We start from the raw sequence: 27,756 nt of genomic DNA, 5'->3' as shown, positions 1-27,756 counted from the left end.
ATGGGGGATATTGATTTTTTTATATTTAATAGTATTTTCTAGTAGATCCTTTGAGTATAGTACAAAGTGAATGTAAACAGAAGTTTTTATTGATATTGTGGATGGTCCAAAAAGCTACAAATGCATCACTAATTTGCTGAGATTCTATGCTATATTCTTACTGCTCATAGGCATGCTAATCTAGTAGGCACTGAATGTATCGTACAATAATTATTATATTGTACAACAATCATTGTATGGGGACAAGGAAAATAAACACCCAGTACAAAAATAAGAGTAATAAAACAGATCAGATACATCATAAATAAATTAGTGGCATTTTGTATTAAAGGGAAGTAGCTGTCTCACAGAAGCAGCTTTTGGTTTCAACTGTAATTTCCAATTCTGTTATTTTTTCATACCATGTTAAAAATACGTTGTATACAAGCCTACAGATCACAATTGGACTTAATTTTAAATAACTACAGTTTCTTTTTTTGTTTGTTTTGTTTTGTGCTCCCTATACGGATTCTTTAACTTCATATTATGACTATGCACAATGACAGTAGGGCAGAGAATCATTGTTACAGTAGTAAACACAGCACTGGCTTTTTGGATCATCTGCAGTGTCAGTGTAAGACAGCCTCGTAACAATACAGTAAGGAAGACTAACTTAGCATTCCTGTGTTCCTGTCCTCGCCATCTTCTGCTGCATTTTTTAATTCAACGAAACCCTAAAGGAAATAAAATACAGAAACTTAATACCAAATACCTCAGGGATCTGCCACGCCTCAGTGTGCCTAGATACTGCGTAGTTTCTGAACACTGAGCAATCAGTCAGCAGTACTGTTTATTTTGAAGTGCTGATGTATATTTTAAGGAATAATCCTGTGTTGGCTGGATGATGGAGTAGGTGATCTAACAGAGCTCTCTCCTGTCCACTGTCTATTCTGTATGTCCATAGGATAGAGAGATGGGTAGATCATAATGAAATGTCTCTTTTTCCATTCAGGAGTTTAGCATTATTTTAACCCATTCATTACAGAATTAATTGCTATCACATGCAGGAATGCTATACATTCTTTGCAGGATAATGGATTGAAAGAATTGTGTAAAATATTATACATTTTAAAACCTCAAGGTGTATCATAGTTCATTATAGCTTCTATCTATCTGTCTGTCTGTCTTTAATTTCATTATTTAAAAGGGAGTAGAATATGAAAAGCATACATTCAGGCAAATACAGTTTGAGAAAAAACCAGACACAGTTTTTTAATAATAAAAAAGTATCTAAAGTGCTTTCCATTGATATTTAAATTATTTGGTGGTATCTTTATTCATTTGCAATTTGGGAGACACTCTAAGTTCCAGCTGGCATTTTAAAGACTCAAAGCCAAAGCCTATGATTCTGGAGAAGACGATTGGTATTTGCTGCTAATATCAGGCTGAGTTGCTGAGGGAATTATCTTCATCCTCACTGAGTTTTAACATTCCAGACTTGCCTGGTGAAGATTTTTAAAATAGGATTTAATGCAACAGGTCTCTTTTTACCTGTCAGCACTTTTAACGCAGGTTTAACATGGAGATACAGTGTCAGAATTTTGCTATAGGAACAGAAGCCTGAGAAATTGATATATGAAATGTTATAGTCCATGCTTCTGCTTTTTGTGTCTCTTAGTTTGAAGTTTAGGAAAACGATTTTTCAGTGAATTGAACAAACTAAAGCAAATGGCGTATAAAGCATCTATCTTTTTGGAATCTTTTTATTTTATAATACTGACTCTAGCAAAAAGCTACTTGCCCATAATGATAATAAATTAGCTTAAATTAATTAATACAATTTCAGATTGGGTTTAAAGCACTAAAACTTTATTAATTTTGTTCAGATTTCAGAGTGTCCCTAGATGTATATATTCATCATTCTGTTTTATAGCTGACAAAAATTGCTATTTATTTTTTCTGGAATCTTGTTTCTTGTAGATAGCTCAGAAGGTAGACACTGAACTGTCTTATTAAAAGACAAAAGTTTTATTTTTCAAATTAAAAAGAAGTTTCACAAGACTGCTTCAGGAGCTTGAAACTTCAGATTGCCTCCTGTTATTCAGTGGCTTGCTGTAGGTTTTTGAACTAATGTTTTGAATACTGGTTTATATTCACAGATACCAGTTACTTTCCTCTTGAAAATACTCTGATTTCCTAATCTAGTGAACTATGGCTTCATGTTTTTATTAGGTTAGCCATCATTTGGAAGTTTTGAAGATTCAAGTATAATGACTATATGAAACAGCACAATAGTTCAGACTATGTAGGGGACCTAGGAATGCTTGAGGGTGATTTTGGTAAAATATGACTACTTTTTTTTTTAAAGGTTGTCCAGTGGAAATTGTGTAGATACATTTGTCAAAGCATGTCTACCTTAATTTTTCATGAATTAAAAAATCTGCTTTTGAAATTAGTAGTAAAAACTTAGAATTAATTTTTTCTAACTTTTTTTTACCAACTTTGTCAGCAAAGGTGCAGGTTTGCTAAATAATATGGCATATGCCACCCATCTTGTGCCCTGACAAAGTGTGAATAAAACATTAAACAGACACTCTAAACTAAAAAGCTATGTTGCTTAGAGAACTCCTAATCCTTTATCCAGCTGCACTACCATTATCCCATTAACCCCTGTGATACATGATTTCTCTTCTGCTGGTTGTGTTCTATCTGCTTCTCTGTAATATTAGCTACAATTTGGATTGGCCTTTATAGAATGTCCTCAGTATAAATGGCTATTCATTGTAGCAAATATTTTACAGTCTCTTTTCCTCTAGGAAAGTGTTGGCTTAAGTTCATTTGCCACCTGGACAAGAAATTTCTCCATTTTTATTTTGGTGCAGTAAATGATTTGATTTGGAGAAGTCTTCATCCAGGGGTTGCAAGATGTCCGATTAGTTTGCAAAGAAGAATCTTCTGGTTTTTTTTTTTTTTTAACCCATGCTTGAATTGGTGTTTGAGTCTGTGTGTGTTCCTCCTCTTGAGACTTTTTAGTAGGTTTTATGTCCCTCTGGGGTCTCATATTTTAATTTTTTATATACATTTGTACTGTTTTAAAAATTTTGTAAGCCACCTTGAATATTTTAAATAGGGAGGCGGGGTAAAAACATTTTAAATAAATACATAATTTAAACCCTATTTATAAATTACATGTGAGTTTGGCTTATATTGTCCAAATTCCAATATTGTGAGAACAAATTTGCCCTTCAGTTTATTTGAAAAAAAAAAATTAAAAAATGTAGGTAAGAAAGCAAAGAGAGTTTTAACTCTTGCTTTCTGAGGAAAACCAATCCAAATAAAAATATTTTATGGAAGCACTAGGTCAAAATGTCAGATAGGATTTGTATCAAAATCTGATTAATAGCGTTATCTTCATTTTGTTTCAGCTTACAACTTTCAGAAAATGTACTCCATTTTTGCAAATATTTCAGGAATTGTTAAAATCCACAATTTCCTTCACTGAAAGTAAATTACAAAGGAGTAAATTGTAAAAACGAAATTAAGAAATCAACTTTTTATATGTAACGTGATGCTATGCATTTAAACTGAAAAACTACAAATTCAGACTACCACACATTCCTTCATCTGCTGTGCTGTGAGTAGTACACACACACAGTACATTTTTCAGAAGTATCTGTCATTTGGTCTTAATCTGAGTGAAAGTCAATGACATTTAAGAGTAAGTTATTTTTGAAAATAGGCTGTTTTGAAAGTGTTTTGCTTTGAAGTTTAGCTAATTAAAAAGGTAGGGGTGTATGTATTCCTAAATTATTATGTATTCTTTCCATGCTTTTTGTGGTTGCTTTAATCTAGCTATGAAATGGCTGTGTACTTATTTTGTGCACTTCATGTTTCTTTATGGGAAATACTGAATTATAGGCAAGGGTATAAAATTATTTTGTACATCGTGGAAGAATTGTCAGTTCCCTCAAAATGCATATTGAAGGTAAATCAGCTCATGAAACATTCATTGATTTCAGTGTGGTGAGCAGAGTTTGGCTGATGGTTTTTATGTCAGTGATTTGGAGATAGAGGTGATCAAAGAGAAATTAAAGTTTAAATTGTAATGGTTCATATTCAGAGTTTGGTATCACTATTTAACCTCTGTTTACATTCTGAGTCCTGTTGGTACTGTTTACCGGTGTAAATCTAATGGATTTTTTAAATGCCACTGGGAAGTAGTTTTTTTTAAATAGACTATAGGAATTAAAATAAAACAATTATGAAAGTCGTCTCTTTCACTACTCTCACTTTCCTGTGGGTAAGTCCAGTGGGCATGATTCTTAATTGTTACAGTCAGTGCTTAAGACAGATAACATTTAGTATTAAACCTTTACTTTATTTGAAATTAACTTTTTCAGAATAAAAGGTGAGACTACACATTCTTAAGTATGCAATTTAAACAATAATTGCTGTTAATCAGTCTTGCTTGTAGAAACATTTAGTTGTGCGTCTTGTCCTGATTTTTAGTGTGACAGTTATGTAAATGTTCTAAATTAAAACAGGTTAGATTGTATCGTTCTGTTTACTGACATAGTAGCCTGGAGTTGATCACTTAAATTAACTCTGGTAATCCTAAAGTGTTTGTACAACCACAGTGCACGTGTATGATTGAAATGTTTAATACATTGGCTTCTGGAGTGAGTATGTTGCAAGTGAAATGCAGTGGAGTTGCGCCACGTGCGTTAAAAAAGTCCCCCACTGTTTATGTCTTTGGGGCTTAAAGGTAAATCTTTGTTTTACAAAATCTCCATATGTGAGTTTGGTCTCTTATTTTAGAGATGGCAACATGATTTTAGAAAGCTTGAGAGCAGAAAATATAGAAATGAATATTCTCTGATAGCCTAAATGATAAGCACCCCACAAAGTATATAAAGCTATGAACACCTTTTTTAACAGGCTTTGAAGACTGCAGATGAAGACACACATTCTAATCATTTAAGCATATTAAAAATATTAATACTCATGGAAGAGGCACAAGACTTACCAGAACAACCAGTAAGTATATTTGTAAAATATGATGAATTATTGGAAAATGTCAGTTTTAAAAAAAGTCAATTGTGGTTATGCTTATGGATAGAAAGAAATGTGCCTTTCATTTATGATGTGTTTCTAGAAGTGGTGATCATTTTTACTGATGGTAAAATATCTTGTGCATTAGCCTCACTGGGGTTATACAGACTACAGTAATAAAACAAGTAGATAGGTACATTTGAAGTTTGGAATATTTTAGTTTAAAATAATGGTTAATAAATATTTGCTTCAGAATTTGTACAATGAAACATATTATTTCAAACCATTTGTAGAAAATGAAAAATTACTATTTAAGATGCCACTTGTAAAACAAAATACAGGACTAGTCAGCTACACCAGACTAACACGGCTACATTTCTATCATTTGTAAAACAATTACTGTAAACTGTATGCTCTTTAATTTTTTCTGGTATCCTGGAAAGCTTAGAGAAGTTCCCTAGTATATTGTGAACAGTTATCGCAGGAAACAGTATTGTCACCTTTGATTTGATTGAATTTAATTTAACTTAACTTTGTCTGTATTTAAGAAGTATATTTGGAGTGAAATATGTTTTAAAATCCCATTTACTGCATCCTAAAACCAAAGTTCTGATAATTAACATTTCAGGATGAATAACTGATTTTAAATAACTTAAAAAAGTGAAACAAAAACCAGGACTGTGTAGCACTTTAAAGACTTTAAAGTGCTACACAGTCCTGTGTTTTGTTTCAGCTGCACCAGACTAACACGGCTACACTTTTACCACTATTCTTAAAAAAGTGAAGTTCTAAAAGTGTCAAAGCAATTTCAAAAGCCAGCTGGAGAGAGAAGCTTCAGCACTTACTTAGAGCCCACTCTATTAGCCTCATTTAGCATGGACATTCTAATTGACATTATTTTTTTCCCCATTTCCCCCCTTTCTCTTTACCTCTCCACCCCCTCTCTTTCTCTGCCAATTGTTTGTACTCTGGACTGCTTAACTCCACTCATCTGAAGAAGTGGGTTTTGCCCACGCATGATACCATTTTTTGTTAGTCTCTAAGGTGCTATAGGACTATTTGCTGTTTTTTAAATAGTGTCACAAAACAAGACATTTTAATTTTAACTGTTTATATTTACAGTTTCAAATTCCTCGGAGGTTTTATCACTGTGCATGCTCTTCTTGATAGAAAATTTCTTAAGTTCTTAAAGCTATTTTAGATGTTAGTGCATATTTTGTCTTTTAAATGACTTAGATGGAATGTTATTGTCAGTTCTGGAAGAGTAAATGTGAATGCAGGCTAATAGTCAGCATATTTGATATAATGTCCTACCTCTAACTTTGAAGTAAATGAACCAGTGTGATTATTAAAGTGGTTACAAACAAAAAATTAATGATAATGTTATATTTAGAATTCAGTCAAGCATGATGCAAACAAAACAAGAAAACATTACTTCCTTTTGATGGTAGCCTGTGGCTACTTATACTGAAGTTATCAAATGTACTAGAAAACATGGGGATATTTTTGGGAGGAACACATTTAATTATCTTTACATGGGAAAGATTTTTGGGGATGTTCAGACTGAAGAACTGTATTTCCTCTGGTTGACTATTCTGAGAAATCTAGTTAATATTTTGTAACTTTTCCCATATCACAAGAATGGATAAAGTGACATGGGAACATGCAATAAAACTGAAAGATGGGAAATTTAAAACTAATCAAAGAAATACTCTCCTGTATCACACTCGTGTGAGTGGAAAACTGACGCAAGAGTACATTGAGATTGAGAGCTCTGTATGACTCTAAAAAGATTAGACGTTTATATAGGTGATGAAAACATCCATTATAGCTTATATTATATTTGTTTGTTATTTGTACACAGTGAGGGAGGGAACTAATGAATTGAGCTACCGTTGTTCACAGTGAGAGCATTGTTGAGACCTAAGTTTACCATTTAAAAATAAGGAACGGAATGAAATCACCCTCTCATTAGCACTGGATTTCCCCGCTTGGATTAATTATGTAACATTCTTTGAAAATGTAATCTATTACAAACTACTGATTGCTAGTACAAAAGATGTGTTACACATTATTGATTACTTACGTGATTACTCATACTAAAATATTTTGCAAGAATGGAAAAAAGGAGTAATTCCAGACAGTTCATTATTTTTTGTTTCCATCAGCATTATTCAAATGTGGAATAACCATCATGTTTGCTTAAAGTTTACATTAATTATTTTGTATAGATGGTGTGTGACAGGGTTCTTTCCCATCCCAAAATATCCCACCATACAGGTTATATCCTGCATCCTGACATCTTGACAGCAAGGGTCATTTAGTCTTCATTTCTTGCTGTGCCTTCTTTTCTTTATAAGTGCTTTGCAGCAGCAGCAGTCAGAGAGCTGTCTGTTGCATATTGTGAGTTGCCACCCTGCTCTCAGTGCTTTAGTATTCCCGGGGAGAGACTGAGAACTGAAGTTAAAGATGGGGAGTCAGATATGTGGCAAGAGGGGTGGTAAGTGATCCCAGGGTTAATGTTTGTTATGAAAAGTGATAGTATTACTCATCAGAGTAGCAGTTTTAAAAAAAAGTAAACCCTTCCCAATATCAGTTAAAAGACAAGTCATACAGTTATAAGTAACTTTAGTACCTGACTTTAACAACCCAGCATGGCAAAGGCTGGGCCAGCAGATTTTATGTCAGGGCTGGTAAATTTTTCTTGACAGTTTTGCAAAATTGAAATAAAATTTAAAGAATCAGTAAAATGTTAATGTTTGAATAGTCATCCTATACATTCCACATATATTGTCCTCGTGCAATGAAAAGTAATGGTTAATTCAAGGGAAGGGTTTTAAATCGGACCACTGCGTCTACACGTGGCAAGTTAAATCGGGCAACCGGCATTTTAAAATGGCGACCGGCCGTGAATATGCTAATCAAGTATGGGATTAGCAACTTTGGTATGCTTCATTTGCCTCCCTTTTCCGAACTAGGGGGCAAGTGTAGACATACCCTTACGGATATTAGATATTGGTTATTTTAGTAATTGTGTTGCTGCAACACCTCTGTATTCACGGACAAGGTCGGCTCCTGGACTAATACGCTAAGCAACCCAAGATGGGATGAAGATGGACAGCCCTTGGTGGATAAAGAACAGGATAGGAACTATTTAGAAAATATCCCTAATGGATGAAGGAGGTAACCTAGTGACAGATGATGTGGGGAAAGCTGAAGTACTCAATGCTTTCTTTGCCTCTGTCTTCACGGACAAAGGTTGGCTCCTGGACTTGGGCGCTAAGTGCTGCAAGATGGGATGAAGATGGACAACCCATGGTGGGTAAAGAACAGGTTAGGAACTATTTAGAAAAGTTAAACGTACACAAATCCATGGGTCCGGACTTAATGCATCCGAGGGTACTGAGGGAGTTGGCAAATGTCATTGAGGAGCCTTTGGCCATTATATTTGAAAAGTTGTGGAGATCGGGAGAGATCCCGGATGATTGGAAAAAGGCAGATGTAGTGCCCATCTTCAAAAAAGGGAAGGAAGGATGATCCAGAGAACTATAGGCCGGTCAGTCTTACCTCGGTTCCTGGAAAAATCATGGAAGGGATCCTTAAGGAATCCATTTTGAGGCACTTGGAAGAGAGGAAAGTGATCAGGAATAGTCAGCATGGATTCGCAAAGGGCAAGTCGTGCCTGACCAATCTGATTACCTTCTATGATGAGGTAACTGGCTCTGTGGACGTGTCAGTGGATGTGATATACCTTGACTTTAGCAAGGCTTTTGATACAGTCTCCAACAATATTCTTGCCAGCAAGTTAAGGGAATGTGGATTGGATAAATGGATGGTAAGATGGATAGAAAGCTGGCTAGAAGGCCAGGCCCAGAGGGTAGTGATCAATGGCTCGAGGTCAGGATGGTGGTCGGTTTCTAATGGAGTGCCCCAAGGTTCGGTTCGGTTCTAGGACTGGTTTTGTTCAATATCTTTATTAATGACCTGGATGAGGGGATGGATTGCACCCTCAGCAAGTTTGCGGATGACACTAAGTTAGGGGGAGAGGTAGATACGCTCGAGGGCAGAGATAGGGTCCAGAGTGACTTAGACAAATTGGAGGATCGGGCCGCAAGAAATCTGATGAGGTTCAACAAGGACAAGTGCAGAGTCCTGCACTTGGGACGGAAGAATCCCAAGCATTGTTACAGGCTGGGGACCGACCAGCTAAGTAATAGTTCTGCAGAAAAGGACCTGGGGGTTACAGTGGATGAGAAGCTGGACATGAGTTAACAGTGTGCCCTTGTAGCCAGGAAGGCTAATGGCATATTAGGTTGCTTTAAGAGGAGCATTGCCAGCAGATCCAGAGAAGTGATTATTCCCCTTTTATTCAGCTCTGGTGAGGCCACATCTGGAGTATTGTGTCTAGTTTTCTGGGCCCCCCACTACAAAAAGGATGTGGACACATTGGAGAGGATCCAGTGAGGGCAACCAAAATGATTAGGGGGCTGGAGCACATGACCTATGAGGAGAGGCTGAGGGAGTTGTGTCTGTTTAGTCTGCAGAAGCGAAGAGTGAGGGGGGATTTGATAGCAGCCTTCAACTTCCTGAAGGGAGGTTCCAAAGAGGATGAAGAAAGTCTGTTCCCAGTAGTGACAGATGGCAGAACAAGGAGCAGTGGTCTCAAGTTGTGGTGTGAGAGGTCCAGGTTGGTTATTAGGAAAAACTATTCACTAGGAGAGTGATGAAGCACTGGAATGGGTTCCCTAGGGAAGTAGTGGAGTCTCCATCCCTAGAGGTGTTTAAGTCTTGGCTTGACAAAGCTCTGGCTGGGTTGATTTAATTGGGATTGGTCCTGCCTAGGGCAGGGGGCTGGACTTGATCACCTTCTGAGGTCTCTTCCAGCTCTATGGTTCTGTGATTCTGTGCAGGGATGTGGACAAATTGGAGGCAGTTCTGCCCGAGGGCAAGGAAAATGATTGAGGGACTGGGGCACATGACTTATGAGGAGAGGGCTGAGGGATTTGGGCTTATTTAGTCTACAGAAGAGTGTGGGGGATTTGATAGCAGCCTTCAACTACCTGAAGGGGGTTTCAAATTGGATGGAGAGAGGCTGTTCTCAGTGGTCACAGATGGAAGATGGAGGAGCAATGGTCTCAAGTTGTGGTAGGGGAGGTCTAGGTTGGATATTAGGAAAAACTGTTTCACTGGGATTATGACGAAGCAATCCTAGGGAGATGGTGGAGTCTTAATAGTTAGGGGTTTTTAAGACCAGACTTGACAAAGCCTTGGCTGGAATGATTTAGTTGGGGTTGGTCCTGCAGGGCTTGTACTAGATTATCTTGTTCTTCCAACCCTAATCATCTATAATTCTATTCCTCACCTGGCTTTCAGGTGAAGAATCAGCTATTTTCTGGAGTGATGCATTGTGGGGGATGGCTCTCTGGCTGGGGTACAAGAGCAGAACTGCCAGGAGCAATGTGGTCTGTGTGGTAAAGGAATGCTCAAGGGCAGGGAAAGAAGAGATATTTCCTGTTGTTCGCATCAGCAGGACTCCATGGAAGATTGATTAGCATAGAACTGAAGTACTTCCACTCCCTTTTAGCTCTCCCACCTCGCCTTCATCGCTCTTTGCAGTTCCCCCATGACCCCTCGCTCAGCACTCACCATTTTCCACATCCCCCCAAGTTTCTATGGCTGGCAGGAGTGCCACAAATAGCAGGAATGCAAGGGGTAGATCTTGGAGAGGTCTGACAAGGCTCACAAAGTTCTCATGGTAGGTAACACTTCTATGCAGGTAACACCCTCCTTATGTGCTCATAAAGTCCACAGGAGTGTAAACTCCCCTCCTGCGGACAGAGGCTGCTCCAGCATCCTGCTTGGCAACCGCATGGGGAGGGTCAGGCGTCTCCATGAAGCCGGATCTCGTGGAGAGCCAGCAAGGAGGGTAGGGGGGGAACAGGCAGCTCCACGTAGCTGGTACATGTGGAAGATCAACTTGAAAGCTGGCTCCCCACTCATATCAGAGGCAGCAAAGCAGGGGAGGGGCAGCTCCATGGGATCTGGTGCTCATGGGGAACTGGCTCAAAAGCTGGTTCCCCACCAGTGTTCCCTCTAACATTTTCCATTCTTAGACAGGTTGAATGATCTTTTGGGAGGGTTGAAATGTCTCATGTGCAACACCAATACTGAGGTTGTGTGTGGATGTGCACCACGAGTTCAAACAAAGAAATCTAGCTATAAACATACATTGGAAACCATTTATAAATATGGAAGAAGAAGAAATATTAAAACGAGGGATAATTAACAAGGAGCAATGCTTAAGATGTTTATTGAAAAATCAAATAAAAAAATTAATGCTATTCTAGGAGTACATGTTGTGACTGTTTCCCTCCCCCCATGCTTTATGAAATTGACTTATGGATACAAATATGCACAACTCAAAGATGCTTTGGACAAAATACCTCATGTAACCAATCAGTTTTAATGTCTGCTTGCTGGATCTGTAGAGCTTATTTTGGTGTATGTATCACTCTTGTATGTAAAGTTAGAACTATGGGATAGGAAATGGTTTATGGTTTTAAATGTGCAAATGAAAGCCATCAAAGGAGTTTCCAGTGCTTGGACACCTCAGTGTCTGGGTGATGACCTGTAAATAGTCTCCTTTAAGTCTGAGCAGTGGTTGGCCTTAGAAAGATGTGACCACCCCAACTGGTAGGGACTGACCAGGGAATTTTCCATGGAAGGTGGGACAGGGGGAAAAAAAGTTCCTGTCCAAAGTAAAATGTATAAAACAATGGGAAGCGAGCTGTCCCTTTGTCTTTGGCTGGCATGACACACCTAAGAATATAGCCAGGGACCACAGGGAGAAAAAGATCTTCTCTGGCTTGGAGGTTTAGCTGAAATAAGAACAATGAATAGTCTTGCAGCACCTTAAAGGCTAACAAAAGATGTAGATGGTTAGTCTCTCTAAGGTGCTTTAAGTAGGGATATAATAGTATACGTGATTAACCAGTAAGCAAAAGCTTATAGATTAATGCTACAGACTACATGCATTTCCCTCCCACCCCTTGCCAGTTAATTTTTCAGCAGGCTGACCAGCAGCCCAGCTTGCACTGCGTCCTGGACCTACCCCTGCTGCGGCTCTTCATTTAAAGTGTATTAGGAGCCAGGTGGGCAGGCAGCTTGGCTCAGTTCTGGCTTATGCCGGGTCCGGGAGCTTTGACCCCTCTCCCTTCCCCGGACAGGGGCTTCCCGGGGAGTATAGAATAGTTGACTAACCGATAAGAATTCACAAGGTTTATTGACTATTCAATTAACTGATATTTAATATCCCTAGCTTCAAGACTGTTGTTTTTTAAATTTTTCTAGTTACACTCTAACACAGCTACCTCTCTGAAACTTTTGAAATAAGAACAGTTTAGGATAGATTTGCAATAAGCTTTAACTCAAGCTAGTAAACTCACCAAAATGGGGCATACTGAAAACAGCTATATAAATAAATCAACCAAGTGGCCATAAAGTAAAATTATAAAAAAAAGTACCAGATATCTACAACACTCCAAAACAATCTGCTAAAAGTCCTTTTCTTTCTTACTGTAAGCCATTAACACCTGTGTAAACTTAGTGTGAAATTTCAGAGGGGTAGCCGTGTTAGTCTGTAACTGAAAAAAATTAAAAAACAATGAATATTTCTGCAGTACCTTAGAGATTAACAAAAAATGTAGATAGTATCATGAGCTTTTGCGAAGAAGTGGGTTGTATCCACGAAAGCTCATGATACTGTCTACACTTTTTGTTGGTCTCTAAGGGACTGCAGGACTATTCGTTGTTTAATTCTTTTTTGTTTGAAATGTAATCACGCGAAGTCATGAGCTCTAGGGTTTGCTCCACTATTCATTCATTAAAGCCTGAATCCTTATCTACAAAAGCAGTGTAAATACTTTACAATAGAAAAAACACCAATAGAAGTGAAGTCAGATCCTGCATTAAGATGTGCTAATGCAGACATTCTCAGCCCTCTTCTCTGCTTTAGAGCTGTCTCTCTCCAAACAAATGAAATTGTAGCCCAGGCTTTCTAACAACTGAACATGCCAAAAGCGAGCTCTTTATCTTTCCTTCCTGGTAACTATAACAGGACCACTTAGAAATAGTGACCATAATATAATAACATGTAACATTCCTGTGGTGGGAAAGTGATAGAAATGTAGCCGTGTTAGTCTGGTGTAGCTGAAGCAAAATGCAGGACAATGTAGCACTTTAAAGACTAACAAGATGGTTTATTAGATGATGAGCTTTCGTGGGCCAGACCCACTTCCTCAGATCAAATAGTGGAAGAACACCTCAGCAACCCAACACGGTGGCATTTCATTTCAGAAAGGGGAACTATGCAAAAATGAGGTTAGTTAAACAGAAATTAAAAGGTACAGTGACTAGAGTAAAATCCTTCCAACCTGCATAGACACTTTTCAAAGACACCATAATAAAGGCCCAACTTAAATGTATACCCCAAATTAACAAACACAGTAAAAAACTAAAAGAGAGCCACTGTGGCTTAACAACAATGTAAAAGAAGCAGAGAGAGATAAAAAGGTATCTTTTAAAAAGTGGAAGTCAAATCCTAGTGAGGAAAATAGAAAGGAGCATAAACACCTCCAAATTAAGTATAAAAATGTAATAAGAAAAGCCAAAAAGGAGTTTGAAGAACAGCAAGCCAAAAACTCAAAAGGTGGTAATAAAATGTTTTTTAAGTACATCAGAAGCAGGAAGCCTGCTAGACAACCAGTGGGGCCCCTGGATGATTGATATACAAAAGGAGAACTTAAGGACAATAAAGTAATTGTGGAGAAACTATATGAATTCTTTGCTTCAGTCTTCACAGTAGAGGATGTTAGGGAGATTCCCAAACCTGACCTGTCCTTTATAGGTGAGAAATCTGAGGAATTGTCATTGATAAACTTAACAGGAACAAGCCACCGGGACCAGATGCCATTCACCCAAGAGTTCTGAAAGAACTCAAATGTGAAATTGCAGAACTATTAACTATGGTTTGTAACCTAGCCTTTAAATCAGTTTCTGTACACCCGTGGTCACCAACAGGTCGATCGCGAGCTACTGGTCGATTGTGAGGCCTCGACCAGTCGCTCGCGAGGCGTCCTGTCTGGCCCGCCCCCATTTCCCTCCCACCCCCGAGAAGCCCCACTGCTTACCTCAAGTGAAAATGGAGGTAGTGTCGGCTTCCCGGGGATGGACAGAATCCTGCAGCTTAGCGCCACTTCCGGCAATTCCAGAAGTGCGCTAGCTGCTCTGCCAGGTGTACTGCGGGAGGGAGCATTGGCTCCCTGCACTGCACAGGAGTGGTGAGTCAGCCCCGCGGAGGTGCGCAGGGGGTTTCCCGGCACGCATGCGTGGGGGGGGGAGAGGGGTTGGCCCCGGGGCAGGCATGCGTGCGGGGCTTCTCTGCACGGGGCGGGGGTGGCACCGGGGCAGGCGTGTGTGTGGGGCTTCCCTGCGCGGGGGGGGGGGGGCGGGTTTGGCGCCGGGGCAGGTGTGCGTGCGGGACTTCCCTGTGCCGGGGGGGGCGGCCCCCTGGGCAGGCGTGCGCAGGTTTCCCTGCACGGGGGGGGGGCGTTGGCCCTGGGGGAGGAGCGCACGGGGCTTCACTGCGCCGTGTGGGGTCGGCCCAGGGGCAGGCACGCTCTGGTTTCCCTGGGGGAAGAATCCTGAGAGGAGGGAGATGCAAGGGACTCTCTGCCTCCCCTGTCCTCAGCCACTCCCCTGTCCCCACTCCCCAAACTCTGTCCCCACTCCCCTGTCCCCAGCTACTAAATTCTGTCCCCATTCCCATCCCCACTCCCTGAACTCTGTCCCCACTGGCACTCTGTCCCCTGCTGCAGAACCCTATCCTCTCCCCTCCCAGCACCCTATTCCCTCTCCCCTGTCCCTAGCCGCAGAACTCTGTCCCCACAAAATGTATAATTATAAATGCTTCATTTTAGATTTAAATAGCATGAATAAAAAACAGACCATTTATTTCATAACTATAAACACATGATTTTAATTTTACGTATCGCATAATTTAAAAATAAACTGTTTATCAGAGTGTGTAAGTAAGGGCTGGGGATAGCAAGTGATGGACAGGAGGATAATATAGAGGGGGGGGATTCAAGGAAGGGGTGGGGCGGTAGATCTTCACCTGTTCTGAGATTTAAAAAGTGATCTTGGGTGTAAAAAGGTTGGAGACCACTGCTGTACACAATGACTGGAAGATAGCTAATGTAACACCAATATTTAAAAAGGGCTCTAGAGGCAATCCGGCAATTACAGACCGGTATGTCTAACGTCAGTACCGGGCAATTTAGTTGAAACAATAGTAAAGAATAAAATTGTCAGACACATAGAAGAACATATTTTGTTGGGCAAAAGTCAACATGGTTTCTGTAAAGAGAAATCATGCCTTACTAATCTATTAGAGTTCTTGAAGGTGTCAACAAACATGTGGACAAGGGGGATCCAGTAGATATAGTGTACCTAGTGTGCAGCTGCAGTCAAAAAAGCAAACAGGATGTTAGGAATTATTTAAAAAGAGATAGAGAATAAGACTGAGAATATCTGATTGCCCTTATATAAATCCATGGTACGCCCACATCTTGAATACTGTGTACAGATGTGGTCTCCTTATCTCAAAAAAGATATACTGGCATTAGAAAAGGTTCAGAGAAGGGCAACTAAAATGATTAGGGGTTTGGAACGGGTCCCATATGAGAAGAGATTAAAGAGACTGGGACTTTTCATCTTGAAAAGAAGGAGACTAGGGGGGATATGATAGAGGTCTATAAAATCATGAGTGGTGTGGAGAAAGTGAATAAGGAAAAGTTATTTACTTGTTCCCATAATATAACAACTAGGGAGCACCATATGAAATTAATGGATAGCAGGTTTAAAACAAATAAAAGGAAGTTCTTCACAAAGCACACAGTCAACCTGTGGGACTCCTTGCCTGAGGAGGTTGTGAAGGCTAGGACTATAACAGGGTTTAAAAGAGAACTAGATAAATTCATGGTGGTTAAGTCCATTAATGGCTTTTAGCCAGGATGTTTAAGGAGTGGTGGCCCTGGCTTCTGTTTGTCAGAGAGCGGAGAAGATGGCAGGAGAGAGATCGCTTGATCATTACCTGTTGTGTTCCCTCCCTCTGGGACACCTGGCATTGGCCACTGTTGGCAGACAGGATTCTGGGCTGGTTGGACCTTTGGTTTGACCCAGTCTGGCCGTTCTTATGTTACTAGGGAAATATGTGTTAAATTTTTTTGTCTAGAATGGCAGAAGATTCACTGTTTAGTGTTTGCTCTATAAGTCTAACAGTGGAAAATAGCAGAGTGCTACATTATTCTCTCCCCCCCCCCCTCCCCTCCCCAATAATATTTTTCTTGGCATATTTCACATCTTTGTAATCATGTCACCAATCATTTGGTAATTAATACCTACTCCTCCTCACTCCAGCCTCAACAGGAAAAGGGCAGATGTATTTGTACTAAGCTCCCTCTGACACTGAGACAATGGCGTTTCCCCACCACCCTATCTCCCATGTAGCCACACACCCCAGCATGCCAGTGTAACCCAGCTGAAATTGTGGCACCCCCCCATGGAGCCTGCTCTCCTCCCCTCCCCTCCACCCCCCCCATCCCAGGAGAGAGTCCTGTGCCTTTCCTCTGAACTGGAAGCTGTGGGCAATTGTGCTGCGAGTGAGAACCCAGATGGGAGTCAGGGCACCCCGAACTCAGTCCTCACCCCCACCTTACTAATACCAGCACCCTCTCACCCCTCACCCACTCAGCACAGGGCAGGGGGAGAGAGCTGGGTGTCTCACAACAGGCAGCTGCTGTAATCTGAGAAGTTGCTCCTCCTCTCCACACTGCCACAGCCTAGCTGGGAGACAGGACACCCCAAAATGCCGGCCCACAGACTCCCCCAGCCACTCCCTCCTCCCGATGCCCTCTCCTTATCTGCTGGGAGAGATGGGCTGCTCTGTCCTCAGAAGGGAGCTGCTGCTGTGAGAGGGAGAAGGGCCAGGCAGCTCTGTGCGGGGCCTGAGCCCCCGGCTGGGCTGGGCTCGCTAAGCAGCCGTGGGGCTGTGTTACCGTGCAGATTGGAGGAAATACTGCACCCTACGGGCACTGGCTCCTGCCCCTTCTGCTGTTTGACACAGAGGCAGCAGGAGGCTGTGTATGCATGTAGTCTTTTGGATTAACCAATAAGCCCAGGCTTCATCGGTTAATTGTTTAAATGGCTCTGTAACATCCCTAGTAACAACCTTTGTGGTTTTGTTATGGAATAGAGCAGTGGTCTCCAACCTTTTGGGGCTGCTGGGCGCCTGGGGCTCGAGGAGCAAGAGTGGCTCAGGCCGGCCCCGGCGGGCGCCATGGCACCCACGGGCACAGTTGGGGACCACTGGAATAGAGAGACTGCTTATCTCCATAGTGGAGGCTGAAATTCAGCTCCTCCCTATACAATTACTGTGACCCTGGTACCTTTAATGCAATGGTCTCCAACCTTTTTAACTACAAGATCACTTTTTCAATTTAAGCACAATGTAAGATCTACCGCAAACCCAGATACCCTGTCCTGCTTCCTTCCGGCTCCTCCTTTGAGGCTCTGCCCCTGCTCTACTCCTTCGCTGAGGTCTCACCCTGCTCACTCCATCTCCCTTCCTCCCCAAGCCTCACCAGGCTGGGGTAGGGATTTGGGGTACAAGCTCTGGTCCTGGGCCATGGAATTTGGAGAGTGGGAGGGTGCTCTAGGCTTAGCTCAGAATGTGGGATTGGGGTCCAGGAGGGGGGTGCAAAGAGTTTGGGTGCAGGTGGAGGTTCAGGGCTGGAACTGGGGTTCAGGAAGCAGGCTCAGGCTGGGCTCAGTGTAACTGAGATGGCTTCTGGGTGGTGAAGCAGTGGAGTTAAGGCAGGATTACTCCTGACCTGACCCTGTAAGTAACACTCCATGTACAGCAATGGCTCTATGGCACCATGTACTGCCCCTCATCTACCGGCACTGAGCCCACAGCTTCTGTTGGACATGGTTCCCCATTCTTGATCAATGGGAGTTGCAGGAGTGGTGTCTGCAGGCAAGGACAGCATGTGGAGACCCTGTGCTCTGCCTTTCTCAGGGGCTGAGGGACATGCCAGCCTCGTCCAGGAGCAGCAGTTACCATACGGATAATTACTGCAGCCAAGACTGGTTTGGCATTTTAGAACCCACTGCTCAAAGAAGCGTAAGAGAAATGAAAATTATGAAGGGCACAGACCAGTCAAAACCCCAAACTAACCCCCTTTGCAAGCGATAAAAGGAGTAACAACCACCTCCCGTGTGTGTGGGGTTGGGAGATGAGTGAAGGACAGAGTGTTTGTGAGACTGACAGACACACACACTGTGTGAGTGACAGAGATTTGCATTGCCAAGCTCCTTCCATCATCCCCTTCTGTCTGTGTGGAGATAGAGTACAGAAGTAGGAGGAGGAGGGACACCCTGACATTAACCTCCCCCTTTCTCCCTCCCGCACCGTGTACAGGAAGCAGGAGGCTCCCAGAAGGGCAGCTCCAAGGCACAGAGCAGGAGTAGCATGACAGTGGGTAGAGGGGCAACTGAAGTGCCAGCGCTTGATAGGGTCCTGGCCAAACCAGTCAGGCACCTGTCAGAGGCTCCAAGATCTACTGGTGACCAGTGCCCTAATATCTCCAAAGTTAAACCAGTTGCATTGAAATTTCCCATGTGTAATCCTGTGCTAGAGTTAGATGTTTCAGAAGATTTTGAAGAAAACTAGATAAGCTGCTTTGGGGGAAAACATGAAGATTCAAACAAGGAGGTGATTTCACTTCTTGTAGCTGTTGGGCCCATCATACCTCTAGAGGCTTGACTCAGAACTCCCCCTTCAGTCTGTCTGTGTGCAGTTATGGAGACTATGAATAGTTTGGGATATCTGAATGTGGAATCCCTGCACGTTCTGCGTACATTACCCAACTTGGAACCTTGGAACCATGACCCTCAGAACATTAGCTAAGCAGGTTTTTTAATTCAAACATTAAGCGACTTGAATTTCCCCATTACTGACGTGCACTATGGCCTGGTTTGTGGCATGCAGGGAGTCCTGCAGAGCTGGTGAGGTGATCTTCCCAGGTAGGGTATAACTCCTGCACACCTCTGAACATGTGCAGGGATAAGCTCCCCACCGAAGGGTGTATGAAGGATGCTTTCCTCCGGCCACCTACATCTACAGGAAGACTGGGATGGCAAGATACCCAGTTACTTTAACTCATTCTGTATAGCAGTTTCCTGACAGAATCGTAAATGCACACCTCAGCTCTCTGTAACAAAGCAGGGCCATTCTAGAATGCTTCAGTCTTAATCACGTAGGCCAGCTTTTCAATTTTCAGTTCAGCATGTTGAGGAGTCCCCTGGGTTCTGCATGCTCTTGAGAATCCAGCCCAAAGTGCCCAAATTGGAGCTGCTGAGCACCGAGCATTTCAGAAAGTCTGTGCTTGGGTTACTGTGCAGGTGCCTGTACTGCTAATAATAGCCTCCCGTCTCCACCTCCATAGTAGGTGATTGGCAGAGCTGGAACCTCTGCCATGAGCAGTCACTGCGCAGTGGTCTCTCCAGGGACCACTTGCTGTATGACAGGGGAGAGGGGCTCCCCCAATTAGGCCCACAAAGAGGGCAGATTGGGATCTCATCTGGGTGTACCTGAGCCTGTGCCCCATCTAGAAGAGCTAGTGGAAGGCAGTTATCCTGCCCACACAACCCCTCAGCCATCCCACATCAGTCAGCCATTGCTCCCCAGCTTTGACACCTGGCTGGCCCAAAGGGAGTGGAGGCGGTGGAGACTGCCCTCAAATTAGCGGGGCAGTTTGCCCTTTCTGAACCATTTTGACTCTGTTTGAAGAGGTTGGACGTTCCTGCTCTCTGTGCCATGAGCATGCTGTTTGCTTATTGTCATGAAAAGAGCCAAAATTCATGTGATAACCAATCACCATGCTTAGACTAGAGAGAAATCTGAAAGAAGTGACGTCCAGGGTTAATCCTGGGTTATGTCCATTCTGATACAGTCTGCGTGGCATGGAAGGGGAGTTGGAATGCGAGTATGTCTCAGAGGATGTCTCAGAGGGGATAAGATTAAGAGATTTTAAATAGGAATGCTGTGAGATCCAGGGACTGGAAGCTGAAGTTATTAACATTCTAAAGTGGAAACAGGACACAAAGCCTTCATAGGATTCTAGTTCATTTTGGACCAGAAGTAACTGACAAATATGTGTTTATATTGATTCCCCCTACAATAGTACACCATGCTAACATTAAATTAGTAAGCCATCCGCAGATGCAATATTAAATGCTAGTTTAATTTCTCTTACTCTGAAATGCAAGCCAGAATGTCTGATTTGCTACTGTTGTGAACAAAGAAATGATTTAAACTACTTGTGTCGGGCATTATCTAGTTCATCGCAGTCTGAGTGCTTGATCTGTTCAGAACAGGAATGTTTTAGAATTTCATGGAGTTCCTTGGGTTACAAAGAAAGGTCCCTACTAAACCTTGGGACTTGAATATCCAATTGCAAAAAAGTGTGTTGAGTGAGTCTATTGGGGGGAGGAGCAGGGAGGAAAAAAATCAGCCTTGCAAACAAATTCTGGGGTGGCAGCAGCTATTTAAATCAGTGAGCCTACAGGTTGCATTATGGAATTTAAACAACTATTAATAGTAACTCTATTGCAACAATGAGTAGCTTCTAACTGCAGCCTGTCACTTGTAAACAGAGATTGTCAAGGACATATCTCTCTCATGGTGTGTCTGAACATTTTTATCTTTACAGGTGAAAAAGGCCAAGATGCAGGAATCTGGAGAACAAGACTTAAGGTGCGTAAGTACCAAGTTTGATTTTAGTGTAGGCCAATTGTCCATTTCTTGTTTTCATTGTATGCTTCAACTGAGAAACCGGTGCATGTTGCTGTGTGCATTTTTCACAAGACATGGGTTTCTCATAATTTATTTTCCTTTTGGAAAGTAACATAAGTTTGAGAAATTTCTATTTTAAACAAAAATATTCTTTGAGACACAATGAGTTTTTATAAGAATGCTAAATCTTGAAACAACATTAGCATACACTTAGAAAGGAAGAAAGGAACAATCTGTTTCACACATACAGAATGGGAAGTGACCTTCTAGGAAGGAATACTGCTGAAAGGGATCTAGGGGCCATAATGGACCACAAGCTAAATATGAGTCAACACTTTGACACTTTTGGAAAAAAAAAGCAAACGTGATTCTGGGATGCATTAAAAGGTGTGTTGTGAGCAAGACATTAGAAGTCATTCTTCCGCTCTACTCTGCACTCATTAGGCCTCAACTGGGTACCACATTTCAAGAAGGATGTGGAGAAATTGGAGAAGGTCCAGAGGAGTGCAACTAAAATTATTAAAGGTCTAGAAAACATGTGCTGAAGGAATTGGGCTTGTTCAGTTTGGAAAAGAGAAGACTGAGAGGGGACATGATAGCAGTTTTCAGGTATCTAAAAGGGTGTCATGGGGGGGAAGGAGGAGGGGAAATTGTTTACCTTGGCCTCTGAGGATAGGACAAGAAGCAACGGGCTTAAACTGCAGCAAGGGAAGTTTAGGTTGGACATTGGGAAAAATTTCCTGTCAGGGTGGTTAAACACTGGAATAAATTGACTAGGGAGGTTGTGGAATCTCCATCTCTGGAGATATTTAAGAGCAGGTTGAGTAGACATTTATCAGGGATGATCTAGATGATGCGTGGTCCTGCCGTGAGGGCAGGGAACTGGACTTGATGACCTCTTGAGGTCCTTTCCAGTTCTTTGATTCTACATCTAGCTTTTAATATGGCACTGTAGTTCTCTATTTAATAGGTTCCAGGGAGCAGAAGATGAGACAGTTATTCACCATGTAGGGAACTCTCTGATTGCTTGCGTCTTTTATTTTAGAATCAGTGATACATGGTTTTTGCTTAATTGCTGTTAAGCACATTTTTACTTTGATAATATTAATCACTACATTTAGAGAGAAACATTCTGTACGTATCAAATCAGTCTGTGAAAATGAGGGGGACAGCTTCATATCTCTTCTGATTAACTGGATTGTCATGAGCCCCGAATATTAAACCTGGGTCTGAACAATTTCCTGGAGCAGTTATGCTCCAGCCTTCCATGTTGATGCTTGCATGGGACCACTGTTAGTGGAATTCAGGAGCAGCTGATGGCTGGCTGACCCTACTTAAGCCAGCAGCAGGAGTGGGAAGGTGTCTGACTGTGCGCCTTGTGCTTTCTGCTCTTGTTGCTTGATTTTTCTGGCATCTGGTTTGTCATTCTGGTTTCTGGCATGACTCTGGTACCTGATTTGTGATTCTGATCCCCAGTTTGTCTCCTGGTGTCCAGACCTAGCTAACTCTTAATCCCTGTCCTGTGACCCTGGACTCTGGCGCTGACCACTAGGTCTGGCCACCCACAACCCAACTGTGACCTGGATTGCTTTTGTCCCTTTACAATTCTTCACATTTGCACGTTATAGTAAAGGTTATGTTAGATTTCTGTAGTCGCATTATTTTGAGAAGATTAGCAAGTTAACACCCTGAAGGAGGTGAGGGTTTGAGGTTTGTGACGAGGTGCAAGGATATCTTCCAGAACCTCTTGTGTGTTGGTAAGTGTGAAATAGTGCAGAGCGTTTCCTTAGCAGTCTGTGGTTTTTGTTGGCTAGGAATGCTAACACCAATTGCTACAAATGTCCAGTCGTGTTAGTGCGCAGATTAGTGATGTTGGTGGCTAACATGGACTTTTATCCTTTCAGTCAAGTGAGCACCACCGAAGTCAGTGATCCGAAACCCGAACCTTCAAGCCTTGGCTCAAATCTTCCCATGTCGAGTGAAAGTAAGGCTCGCTCTTCTCCTTGGTTCTGACCTCTCGCTCCCTCCGTTGGTCTCCTGCACCAAGTACAAGCGTCTTAGTCCTGCAGCATTTACTCTAGCCCATCCTACTTTTCAAATCTCATTTCTAATCAGAGGCTGCTTTTGTTCCACTAAGGATGCCAATCTGCATCTGCTTCCTCTGTTTCTCTCCCAGACTCCTTCCTGGCCTCTCCCACGCATGTCCCTGTGCTAGAGGAGCATTCCTGGTCAAAACTCACCAAGTCACTATCAGAACCTCTTTAAAACCTGCCTTTGCTGCCATGACCACAAATCCCAACTGTCCGGCCTTGGTTAGCTCGGTGACTCCCTATGACTGCTGATGCAAACACTCCTGCCTCTGTCATTTCTGTGTCTTCCCCATTCTCCTCTTTGCCTGTTCTTTTCTCATTGTCTAAATCTAGATTGTCATTTCCTTGGGGCAGGGGCTGTTGTTTGGGAATGACAGACAGTATCTGCACAGGACTGGTCTCTTCACTACCTCAGCACAAACACCGAGTGAAGTCCGATATAATCGTTTGCACTGCTAATGCACAGTAAATCAGAAGCTCTCAGAGCTGCACAAGAAAAGTTTCTCTCAACCCCTCTGAGGGTAGGAAGCTGCATTTTGTAGCTGGGAAACTGATGCAGAAGCAACAACCTATGGAAGGTTACACCACGGGACAGTGGCAGCGGGGGGAAGTGGAGTGCGTCCTTTGTACTTGGTGTGGAGCTTAGTGTCATTGGCATACCGATAGCCCTGGAGTTCAGAGCGCCTAAGCATCTCCTGGCACCTTTAGCACAGATGACCAAGAGGTGACGAGATCGCCATGATCTTCCCTGTCTGAGGCCTGCCATGGTGCACTGTGTCTACAATAGGAATGTTAGAATGTGTTTGTTTAGGCAAATGTATAACTGCTGAGAAGTTCGCGTTTTACATATGAGGGGAGGCAGCTCCTATGGAGCTCCCTCCTCCCACCCTGCACTGCTGCCTCTGTATAAGAGGCTTCAGCGTGGGTGGGGGCTAGTTAACTGTGTACACCCTGGTGTCCAACACGCTAGCCACACATGGCTATTTGGCTGGTTTGCTGAAAGAAAACTGAGAGAAAGGGGCTTGTTGGACACATGTTGGATCAGTGGGAGAGCCAGACTCCAACCCCAGCTGCTTCTGACAACCAAACCCTGTGCCTCCAGCTCCCCATGGGGGATGTTAAAAGTTGGTTCAATAGCTAACTGTGTAGCTGCTGAAAAGCTCAGCGATTCCAGGTTGCACACGGCAGGCTCTGCAGTATAAAGTGGGCTCTGCAGTGAAGCCTCCCCCGGAGCTGAGCCGCCGGTCCCTGCTGACTCCACTCCCAGGGAGGCAGCTTTTCTGCCGCAATGAAACTGCCTGCCCTGGAGCCGGTGGCGCGATAAGCATCAGCTTGGTGGTTACACGCGAACATCCCTTCTCCCCATCCCACTGCCTTGCTGCTGGAGGTGTGCAGCACCCCAGCTCCTGTTGGCTTGACGTACAGTTCTGAGCACGCAGTACTTCTGTGCATCCAGCCCCTGGGTACTTAGAAAGTGAGGGGCAGGCTGTGGCCAGCTGTCAACAGTATCGGTTGAAGAGGCATGGGAAGTGTGCGGGAGAGCCAGGATAGACGCCAGTGCTAAGTGACATTTAACTGCCTTTGCTCCAGGAGCATCCCTTTTCTTCCTGCAGTTCCCTTTCTCTGTGCGCCTTTAAACTTTGGGAGCAAATGAGGCAGAGAGTCCACCAACTAGAATAACCTGCACTGTCCTGATTGATTCTCTGAACCCCGAGTGCCCTGTGTGCTAAATGAGGCTGGAATCTGGTAGAAAAACCAGAATGTGTAATTATGAAGTGTATTATAAAGCACATGCCCAACATCAAATACAACATCTCTGCACTTTTGAGTGCTGGCCTTAGAACCTGAATAACCAAACCCTGTGCCTACACCTCCACTTAAATTTCCTTTTGCATTTTTAAACAGAAAAATGTGTAAATATTGGCATGTACAACTGTAATAAATATCACATGATCAGGGTTTGAACTGCAGCTCAGATGGTTGTACAGGAGCCCCATGGGTGCTACATTAGCAGGCAGCTGAAGCCTGGTACTATAGCGGACAATCCAGCAGCGGAGGTGGATAACGCACGGAAGCAATGACTTGACGAACTAGCCCCCATTCACAGTCAGTCTGGCCCGGGATGAAATGTGGCAAACTCTTCTGAACAGACACGGAAGCTCAGTGGGTGTCTTTGCAGACTGCCCTGTTGTGTTGCCCCTGGGAGAGAGGTGAACTCTTGTCCCATGTGGTGTCCCAAGGCTTCCAGTGCCATGTGCTGGATCCAGGGCAGGTGGTAAAGCCTGCTTCTCTCCTGCTTGCTGTCACAGCTGTTCTGACAGCAGCCAGGCTGTTTCTCTGCTCCAGGAGTTCTTATCCTGTCCCAAGAGATGGGTTGAAGGGACCCTGCCTAATGTGGTGCTAAGCATGTTAAGAAGCAGGTAATTGACTAATCGTGTAGTCGATGCAATTTGTATCAACTACACAATTAGTTGGTAAGGGGAGGCAGGGTCCAGGATCCACTCACGCTGCGGCTCTGCCTTTTAAATGTAATAAGAGCCCAGGTGGCTGTGAGGGGCAGCGGTCTGGGACCTGGCGCGTACCGGGACTGCTCTGTCCTGGCTGGCGCGGGGTCCTGGACCGATCTCCGCTGCAGCTCTGCCTTTTAAATGTAGTAAAAGCAGTCCCAGCTCACGCCGTGTTCTGGACTGCTGTGACTCTGCCTCCCCTGCCCTTCACCCTCCCCTGATGTGCAGAGACAGTGCTGGGGAGAATCGGCTTTTAAGCCAGCTCCCCCCCCCAGCACTGGCTCCTGCTTCCCCCTCCCTTTGCTGCTTCTGATACAGAGACAGCAAGTGGGGGGAGCGAGTAGTCGAGTAGCCTAGGCCTATCAGGTAGTCAGCTATCCGCTTCCTTCCCTGTGTGGTACTACCAGAGGGAAAAGGTGAGCTGCCGGGGCCATGTGTTTTGGGGGCAGGGGAGAAGGGTCTGGAGGCAGAACCTGACTCAACTTGGCGTCATGGTCTCTCTAGCTGCTCCGGTAACAGCTGGGTTTCAGGCAGTTAGCACAGTGCACGTTGAAGTGAGGCATTGGGCCCAGCGGCACGTGTAGAACTGTAGAATGTTCAGGGGATTTGGCACATGGCCAAAATCAAAGTGCACAGTGAAGACCAGAGATGCTGGTGTTACGGTCAGTGAAGGGACAACTTGCTGCTCTGAACGGTGCACTTCTTTGCGGAGCAGAAGTTACATTTTCACCCTGCTTACATAACACATGCCTGTAAATCTTTTAAAGCCAAATACCCAAAGCACGCACTCCAAAATCTTCATAAGCTACCTGGTTTTTCAGGTTAGAACACAATGTGGGCCATGCTAAATGTTTCACTCTGATTCATTAAGATTTTGTAACTTTTTTTGAAATTGTGTAATTTTTTAAAAAATCCTGTTTTCACAATTTTGCTGTGTAAAATGTTTCTTTTTCAGTTCTGACATGCACTGATTACATCCCAAGGTCACCAAATGATTATACCTCACAGCTGTATTCTGCAAAGTAAGTTGAATTGCTTCTAAATTCTATAACTGCATTTTTCTCTAAACTGTTAAAAACTTTTGATGTAATTATGAACGAAGTCCTATATTACAGAACTACTAACTATGGTGCATAACCTATCACTTCAGTCCGTGGTTTTCAAATGTTGGGCTGTGGTTTATGTAAGTTGCTAGCTGGCCACAAGATGCTTTGTTTACTTGAGCGTCGGCAGGCAGAGTTGCTCGCAGTTCCCAGCAGCGTGGCCAATGGGAACTGCAGGAAGTGATGCAGGCTGGCCGCTGGGAGCGGCCATGCCTGCGGATGCTTTAATCAGCTTCTGCACCAGATGCCTCCAGGATAGCTAATGCTATACCAATTTTTCATAAAGGCTCCAGAAGCAAACCCTGCAATTACAGCCCAATACTAACTTCAGTACCAGGCAAATTAAAATTACAGTAAAAAACCAGAATGACCAGATGCATAGATGAACATGATTTATTGGGGAAGAATCAACATGGTTTTTGTAAAGGACAGTCATCCCTCACTAATCTATCAGAATTCTTGAGGGGAGTCGTCAAACATTTGGACAAGAATGAGCCAGTGGATGTAGTGTACTTGGAATTTCATAGAATCATCAAATCACAGACCACTAGAACTGGAAGGGACCTCGAGAGGTCATGAAGTCCAGTCCCCTGCCCTCACAGCAGGACCCCAGTACTTTTTGCTTTTTGTCCTGTCCTCAGAGGCCAAGGAGAACAATTTTTCTCTCTCTTTCTTGTGACCCCCTTTTTAGATACCTGAAAACTGCTCTCATGTCCCCCTCAGTCTTCTCCTTTCCAAACTAAACAAGCCCAGTTCTTTCAGCCTTCCTTCATAGGTCATGTTCTCTTGACCTTTAATTATTCTTGCTGCTCTTCTCTGGACCTTTTCCAATTTCTCCACATCTTTCTTGAAATGCGGTGCCCAGAATTGACACAACACTCCAACTGAGGCCTAATCAGCGCAGGGTAGAGCGGAAGAATGACTTGTCGTGTCTTGCTCACAACACTCCTATTAATGCATCCCAGAATCACGTTTGCTTTTTTTGCAACAGCATCACACTGTTGACTCATATTTAGCTTGTGGTCCACTATAACCCCTAGATCCTTTTCTTCAGTACTCCTTCCCAGACAGTTGCTTCCCATTCCATATGTGTGAAACTGATTGTTCCT

At 43.1% G+C, this 27,756-nt stretch overlaps 1 protein-coding gene across 6 annotated transcripts in view; it reads left to right on the top strand.

Moving 5' to 3' along the window:
• EYA3 (EYA transcriptional coactivator and phosphatase 3) overlaps positions 1-27,756 on the top strand; it is a 148,268-nt gene that overhangs the window by 39,368 nt on the left and 81,144 nt on the right. For 2 of the 6 annotated variants that reach the window (XM_075908768.1, XM_075908766.1), the window contains exons 2-5: positions 4,918-5,016; positions 20,865-20,908; positions 22,852-22,931; positions 26,500-26,566. In XM_075908768.1, coding sequence (XP_075764883.1) covers positions 4,984-5,016; positions 20,865-20,908; positions 22,852-22,931; positions 26,500-26,566 — 224 coding nt within the window. In that variant the 5' untranslated portion in view covers positions 4,918-4,983. Of the gene's footprint in view, positions 1-4,917; positions 5,017-20,864; positions 20,909-22,851; positions 22,932-26,499; positions 26,567-27,756 lie in introns of those variants that run through there. The other 4 variants (XM_075908767.1, XM_075908772.1, XM_075908770.1 and 1 more) reach the window with 4 other exon arrangements.

The sequence above is a fragment of the Pelodiscus sinensis genome, chromosome 25 (assembly GCF_049634645.1).
Source record: "Pelodiscus sinensis isolate JC-2024 chromosome 25, ASM4963464v1, whole genome shotgun sequence".
Taxonomy (NCBI): Eukaryota; Metazoa; Chordata; order Testudines; family Trionychidae; genus Pelodiscus; species Pelodiscus sinensis.
Note: the sequence above shows the minus strand (reverse complement) of the source record. Positions and strands in the feature narration are given on the sequence as shown.